The sequence below is a fragment of the Tupaia chinensis genome, unplaced genomic scaffold, assembly GCF_000334495.1.
Source record: "Tupaia chinensis unplaced genomic scaffold, TupChi_1.0 Scaffold148874_1, whole genome shotgun sequence".
Taxonomy (NCBI): domain Eukaryota; kingdom Metazoa; phylum Chordata; class Mammalia; order Scandentia; family Tupaiidae; genus Tupaia; species Tupaia belangeri.
In genome coordinates this window covers 1135723-1144166 of record NW_006208722.1, presented here as the reverse complement: position 1 = coordinate 1144166, position 8444 = coordinate 1135723, and the positions used below count along the sequence as shown (strand labels likewise).

The 8444-nt window shown below is 41.7% G+C and overlaps 1 protein-coding gene across 1 annotated transcript in view; it reads left to right on the top strand.

Annotated features, from left to right (window-relative positions):
- Positions 1-8444, top strand: part of LOC102469896 (G2/mitotic-specific cyclin-B1-like) — a 13305-nt gene continuing 4861 nt past the window's right edge. Inside the window, 1 exon segment of the mRNA XM_027769190.1 lies at positions 1-166. Within this exon segment, the coding sequence (XP_027624991.1) occupies positions 1-166 (166 nt within the window).

Sequence of the window (8444 nt, the reverse complement as noted above, 5' to 3'; positions counted from 1 at the left end):
ATGGCAGCCGTCTGTGCCTCGATGGGCTCTCAGAAGTATGGCTGCGGCGTTCTTCCGTATGTCACCACAGACGTACTGTGGGACCGTTTTGTTTCCCATGACAACCTGACCATACACTTCCCAAAGGCATTTTATGCGGCCCTTTCCATATCTTCACATTCACCAAGTACTTCCTGTCCCCTGGTGGTGAGTATATTTTGCATGTCTGGCCTGACCCTTAGTGTGTCCGCTCTATTTCAAAGTAGCCACTAAAAGCATTTTTTTCTCTGTTCGTCTTGAGAGATATTTGTACTGCTTTTTGTTTGTTTGTTTTTGCTAAGCTGGCAAGGCAATATATCCTATACGTCAGAGCTACAGAAATAGCTCGGATACAATTAGCGTAGGAAAACATAATCTCTCACCAAGGAAGGGGAAATACGTCTCAGAGAGACGATCAATTTATGATGGCTAATGAAAGTAATAATTAAATGTGCTATGTGCGTTTAATTTTCATGACTTTGCAGTATGCCTGGCATATAGCAAATGGTAGATATGCAATAAATATTTGTTGGATAAATAAACCTATGAGGCACGTATTAGTTTATTTTTTTAGAATTTTTAATTTTTATCATTTTATTATTATTTTTTAATTTGCTATAGGACACACACTCACCAGAGAGAGACAGAAAGAGAAAGAGAGGGAAAGTGAGAAAGCAAGCCACCAGATCCCAGATTCAAACTGTGATCAGCCATGTGGGAGTCTAGCACCTTAATCACCACACCACCTGCTGGCTCAAGTACATATTAGTTTTGTACTCATTTTACAGAAGTTTAAAATTTTAGACATAGAATTTTACAGTGTTGGTCAAGATCACATAAGTATTAATTAGTGGCCCATTTGCAAATTCGAATTAGGTTATGGCATAACATAGTGCAATGATTTGGGGCCAGCAGATGGCATAGTGGTTACATCACTAGACACCCACATGGCTGAACATGGTTCGAGTCTGGAACCCGGTGGCTTGAAACTCAACACTGGTCATGTGTGAGTGAGTGCCCAAGATCCTAGGAGGAGAAGGGATTGCAAGATAGTCATCCTCCCAGGGGTGATTTCTCACTTTCTCTCTCACTCTCTCTCTCTCTCTGGTGAATGCACGTGCCCAAAGGCAAAAACTTCTACAAAACAAAACAAAACAAAAACAAAAAACACAGTGCAGTGATTCAGAATGGGAACTTTGGAGTCAGCCAGATCGCCTAATTTTGAGTCCTAGTTTTGCCACTTATTATCTGTGTGAGCTTGGGGAAGTTATTTAACCTTTTTGTGCCTCAGTTCTGTCATCTATAAATCAGAAATAATAGTTCCAATGCTTTATTGGGAGGATTAAATGAGATCACACGTGCAAAAAGCATTTAGAACTGAGCTAGTCACTCTCTCTCTCTCTCTCTCTATATATATATATATAGCGATTATTGCTGAGTAGAGCCTGGTGTTACATGATGATAGAACTTTTACTTTTCAAAAGCAATTTCTGTAAATTATCTCATAGTAGCTTTGTAGAGTAGGTAATAATAATTACAATTAATATAATAGTCTGTCACTTAATCTCACAATAACTCATTTTATAATTTATAACAATGAGACTCAAGGCCGGCTCCATGGTGCAGCAGTAATGTGCTGTTCAAAAGACACTGGATCCCACACGGCAACTGTGGTTTGAATCCCTGGCAGAGTGAACCTGTAACAAGTCTGGCATGCACATGAATACCCAGGATCCAATGGGCTGGCAAAATGGAGAAAGGGGACCATGGTGTGACCAGACTCTGTGAAGGGTGCTCCTCTCTCTCTCTCTCTCCCTCTTTCTCTCATGTGTGTACATGCTTTACCATGGATAAAGAAAAGTAAGAAACGAACTCAGAAGTGATCTTGCTCAAGATCACTTACAGGCCAGTATCAATGTAGCTGCTGTGGAGACGGCAGCATGAAAGATGACTACCAGTGTCAACAATTAAAAACAGGAGGGAGTAGAGGGAAGACAGGGAAACAATTAACTCCAGGCAGTATGAAGCAAGTGCTAAAGGGGTACAGATCACATGCTACCAGACAAGAGGAAAAGCTGGCCAACTCTGCCTGAGGGTAGTATGTTTGCCAAGCCTCCAATCCAGTGGCACTGAAGCAGGTCAGGCAGCATTTTATGGTTCTGAAACATACTGCCTTTATTTGAAGTCAGAAAAATATGAAGGTCTGGAAGTAGCAACACAGAAAGAAGTGGGCCAAAAAAAGTTTTTAAAAATGCCCAGCTTTCACGGCTACTCCCACATGTTTAGGTGTGGGAGGGAAACAGTGACCTTCATTTCTAGGGACAAATGAAACATTCACTACCAAGGATAATGTGAACAATGCGTGATTATTCTGAAGAAAGTTCCCTGTCTGCTCAATTTGAGAGAATTCGGCCTGTGTATCTTTTATATTCTCCCTCTTTGTCTTTAGTTTTGCTACTTTGGAAGCTAGTGGATCAATCTCTTCTAGAGTTACCCTTCTCATTTTGAGACCCAAAGGTTGTAAGAACCTCTCTCTCTTTCTCTGTCTTCCTACTCTCCCAGGGATTGTGCTGTTCCAGTGAGATCCTGCTATTCAGTACGACATAATGATGCAGCAAAAAGATAGTTTCATCTCCTTTGCCTGATCTTGGTGCCTTAGGAAGGAGAGATTAAAGACTTCATCCCACTTTGGGGTGGGGTATAGCAAGACACTGGAGGAAACGTTGGTGCACTAAACACCTACGGATTACCCTTTGCAGTCTTCCCTGTGCGTAGACTGGCCTTATTTCTGGCCCAGTTCCCTAGACCAAGATCTTACATAGAATCAGGTCAACAACTGAACAAGTTTGAATCGTTGAAAGCTCAAGGAATTTGTTATCAACTAAAATTCCAAACTAATTACACATTAACATTTAGCATATAGACTAAAATTCTCAACTTTAATATGTTAGGTAAAACATGTTGTAACCAAACCAGATTTTCTGAGATTCTTCAAGCTTGCCTTTCGAAATTCAAATAAAAATGAAGTGAGTCTCTGGCATAGTGTTTAAGGCACTGGACTCCCACATAGCTGACCACGGTTCGAGTCCCAGAGCTGGTAGCTTGCTTTCTCATTTTCCCTTCTCTCTGTCTCTCTCTGGTGAGTACATATGCCCTATAGCAAACGTGATAATAATAATAAATAAAATAAATTACTTAAAAAATGAAGTGAATCTCTAGTCATTGAAAGAACAGACAGATATAATTATTACATACTTAACATTTTGTTTGATATTGGGTGAGAAACGAAAACGTTGCATAACGAGGCCAGCTCAGTGGTGCAGCAGTAACTTGCTGCTCCAATGAAGCTGGATCCACAAGGAAGATCCCGGGCTCAGCTCCTTAGTTGATCTGTGTGGCCGAGCATGCATGCCCACGATCCTGGCTAACTGGGTGAGACCCTATTGAGGGTATTTTTTCTTTTTCTTTCTTTTTTTCGTTCACATTCTTATGAAAGAAAGAAATAACCTTTTTCTTTTTGAGTGATTTATGCTCTAGGGTGCATGTGCTTGTTAGAGAGACAGAAGTGAGAAATCACCTCCCAGGGAGGTGGCTATGACACAACCCCTTCTCCATTGTCCTCTCAGGATTTTGGGCATGCACATACATGTGCGTGGTGTGTTTCAAGCTGCCAGTTCTAGGACTTGAACCATGGTTGACCATGTGGGAGTCCAGCGCCTTAACCACTGTACAACCTGATGACCCTAAACTTAAAAAATGTAAATTATTATTATTATTTAATTTCCTATAGGGCACTTGTGCTCACCAGGGAGAGACACAGAGAGAGGGGGGAAAGTAAGAAGACAAACCACCAGGTCTAGGATTCAAACCACGGTAGGCCATGTGGGAGTCCAACACCTTAACCACCACACTACCTGCCCCCAAAAGAAATAAACTTAAAAAAAATAATTATAAAGTGCAGGGCCAGTAGATGGTGTAATGGTTACATTGCTGGACTCCCACGTAGTTGACCAAGGTTCCCGTCCCAGACCTGGCAGCTTAAAACTCACCATCAGCTGCATGTGCATGCATGCCCAAAATCCCGAGAGGAGAATGGAGGAGGAGGACTGCAATGTGGCCATCTCCCCTGGGGGGGGGGGGATGATTTCTTGCTTTCTGTCTCTCTGTGTCTCTGGTGAGTGCATATGCCCCACAGCAAAAATCTCTAAAAAAAATTATAAAATATTAGAAAACAGGGGTATAAATTCCCAAATCACTTAAAGATCTCATTGAAGGGATAGTACAAAATCATTTTCAATAACTGCCTAACGACATACACAGAACACAATTAGATGCATAATGTCTGGATGGTGCCGTAGGACCTCAAATTAAGGAAAGAGCAATTGAAACCAAAGATGTGAAGGAACCTCCAGGAGGAAGTTAGATTTGTGTTAAGGCTTTATAAATGAATGAACTGGAGTAAAATAGCTGCAATACCATTAGCTTTGTCTCATTCCCCCCCCATTTCCTAGCACATTGCCTGACACACAGAATGAGCAAATGAAATGCCCTTCAAGACTTTCCCTAAGTCCCTTTACCAGTCCAGCCTCACCATTCCACATTTATTCATTCGTCAGATCTATATTTCACACCTAAATGCTTTAGGTTCTGTGGTAGGTGCAAAGCATCCTGAGAAGAGCAGGGCCCATTTTCTGTCCCTCGAGAGTTTAGACAGGGACCCCACAGCCTTGATATAGTGTGACAATGGTTCTTAGAAGTGTGCACAGGGCACTGTGGAAACCCAGAGCAGAAACACTTCTCCTAGAGGAGGAAATGGGGTCAAGGTACGCATGTATCAAGTTGCTGTGAATAAACAATTCTCAGACACTGCCTTCCTTCTTCCTGTAGGCTGGTCTTTACCCTGGCTCAGTCCCCAAGATCAGAGAGCTCATGTAATAATTGGGTCAATGCTTGACAAGTGTAAGTGTCTGATGGCTCTAGGGTTTGTTAAGGTAGATGGAGTTCTCAAGTCTAATATATGTCAGATCTAATCTTCAAGCCAGTTAAAGTACAATAGTTCTCCTGACTGGATTAATGTAGCAGCAATTAAGGAGACAATGGCAAATGGAGTTCAATCTGGAGACTGTTGCCATAATCCAATAAGCGTGATTAGGATTCCTATCGATGTTAGGATTGGAAAAGGGTAACTGAGTGTTCGATAAGCTCACAGCACATGGGTTTCTAATTGCATATTCAACTTTAGGGTATAGTATTTAGGGATCAGAGGATGGTGTAATGGTTACGTTGCTCCCATGTAGTTGACTGTGGTTTGAGTCCTGGACCTGGCGGCTTAAAAATCATGCCCGGTGAATGTGCATGTGTGCCCAAAATCCCCAGAGGAGAACGGAGAAGGGATTGTGGTGTGGCTGTCACCCCCCGGGGCGGGGGTAGGTGATTTCTTGCTTTTTGTCTCTCTAGTGAGTGCACGCACCCCATAGCAAAAATTTCTCTCCAAAAAAAGAAAAAGATACAGTATTTAAACATTAGCAACAATGAAGGAAATCTTGAATTCTTAAAAAGAATTATTTTATTTAATTTTATTCATTATCATTATTATTTTAAAAATTTGTCCAGAATGAGAGAGAGAGGGGAAGTGAGTGTAGGCCACCAGATCTGAGATTTGAAATGCTGTCAGCCTGTGGGAGCCCAGCACCTTAACCATCAGTCCACCTGCCAACCCTGGAAATCCTGACTTTTAAGAGACTCTCATAATGATTGATCTAAGCAAAAAATTAAAAGTGTGCCAAAAGAGGGATGAATGAAAGAAGTAGCAGGAGAGGGGATCTGTCAGGAGAAGAGATAGCTTCCTTGAAGATCACCTTTGAGATCTACCGAAGTCTGCCTAACATCTAGTCTGTCAGGCTAGAACAAGATCTAACCCACACGGTGTGGGTCACCAGATTCTGTTCCTTAAATTCAATCACATTAAATTCAACAAGCATTGATTGAGCACCACCTATATTCCAGATTCCAGTAAAGTATGCTATAGATACATATATTTTTAACTTAGTTTCTATCCTTAAACAACATACTATCTACTGAGGGTAACAAAATAATCCATCCATATGTAACAGAAAAAAGTGCTGTTAGAAAATAAGTGCCAAAGGAGTAGTAAAGACAAAATCAGCCTTCTCTTAATTTCTTAAACACAGGAAGCATATTATGACCTGAGGGCATTGGCAGGGGCCCTTTTCTGAGTGGCACAGCCCCGCCTCCTTCAGTTCTGTTTGGCTCCTACTTCTCCTCCAGGTTTCAGGGGCAATGTTACTTTCTCAGAGAGAGCTTCCAGCACTTCCCTGTTGTGAAATAGCAAGAATACATCAGTCTCTGCTGCTAGTGTTCACCCAGACCTCTAAAACCCTGTACTCTCCTGAGTGATATGGATGTTTAGTCTCTGCCCCGGTTCTGGACACAGAGCTCTTGAACCCCTTGGAACTTTCTGGATGATCGGAGAACCCTTTATTGTAATGGAGTGACTCTTGCTGGGCTCCTGGATGGAAGTCAGTCACCAGAAAGGCCAACCATAATGATTAGGTCAGAGCTTTCAGCCACAAACGAAAAGGGGAGAGAGAGGAAACGGGGTTAATAACTGATCCTGCCCACATGGCGAAGCCTCCATAAAAGCCTTTTAAATGTGGGGTTCAGAGAGCTTTCAGGTTTGAGGACACATCCACACGTCCATAGTGTGGTGCTCCCCAAGTCCATAGGGGCGGAAGCTCCTGCATTTGGGATCCTTCATGTGGCTTCATCAGGCTGTTCATCTGTACCCTTCATTATAGCCTTTATTAATAATCTGGTAAATGAGGCTGGCTGCATGGCACCGTGGTAATGTACTGTTCAAGAGGAGTGGATCTGACACAGTGACCTCAGTTCAAATCCCCGGCCTGGTCTGTCTGAGGCACACTAGGTATGCGTGTGAGTGCCCAAGACTTGATGGGCTAGAGGACTGCAGGAAGGGAATCGTGGCGTGGCCAGGCTCGACGGAGGGTGCCGCTCTGCCTCTCTCTCTCACTCTTGCTCACATGTGTGCATGCCTGTCTTCTGTCAGGAATAAAGAAAAAAGTTTTTAAATAAATAAGTTGGCAAGTGTAAGTATTTCTCCACATTCTGTGAGCCATCCTAGCGAATTAGTATACTCTGAGAGGGGGTCATGGGAACCCCATATTTACAGCCCATTGGTCAGAAGCACGGGTCACAAACTGGAATTTGGGATCGGCATCTGAAGTGGTGGACAGTCTTGTGGGACTGAGCCTTTAGTGTGTGGGATCTGAGGCTATCTCCAGAGACACAGTGTCAGAATCTAATGGGATTAGAGGCTACCCAGCTGGAGCATTACTCGGTGTGCGAGAAAAAGGCCCCCCCGTCTGGTGTAGGAACTGCTGTGAGTGAGCTGCGTATGAGAGTAGAAAAACACTTTGTTTTTTATCTCCACCTTTAATACCTATCTAACGTAGTCCTTTTCTATTTATTTCTTTCATAGCAATTTTCATCACCTTTAGTTATCTGGTTGGTTCACCTGTTCACTCCTTTAATGTCTGACTTCCCACTAGACTATAAACTTAATAAAACCAGGAATTGTGAGTTTGCCCCCACCACATATTCAGCCACTGGTACAACAACTAGCATAAAGTAGATGTTCAATAAATATTTATTTAATAAATACATGAATCTTATATTTCTTAGCAAACCAATATCATATGGAAAATTATCTTAAAAATAACTTTTGGGACTCCCTCTGGGGAGTGATGTCTCTATATCTCTCTCTTAGGTGAGCACAAATGTCCAATCGCAAAAATCTCTCTAAAAAAGGTGTAGTTAAATAAATCTCTATATTAATCTACTTCAACTCATAATCATTCCTTGTATATTAGAGTTGAGTATAATATGAAAATGAAAACAAAAAAATTAGCTTTCATTAATCTACAGATGACTCACATTACTGGTTTAATCATTTACTTTGGAGTTTTCATAATTATGTTTTCATGAACTGAAATATATTTATACATAGTATTATTGATACTGAAGGCCAAAAGAACATATAATCATTATTCTAAAAAAGAAACAAATACCAATGATTTATTTTGAATTCTAGACATATTGCCAGTTAAGAATTTTGGGGCTTGGGACCAGCAGATGCCATAATGGTTATGTCACTGGATTCCCATGTAGTTGACTGTGGTTCCAGTCCCAGACCTGGCAGCTTAAAACTCATGCCAGGTGCATGTGCGTGTGTGCCCAAAATCCCAAGAAGAGAATGGAGGAGGGAGTGTGGCATGGCCAATTTTCCCAGGTGGTGATTTATCACTTTCTGTCTCTCTATCTCTGGTGAGAACAAGTGCCCTACAGCAAAAAAAAAAAAAAAAAAAAAAAAAAAAAAAAAAAAACCA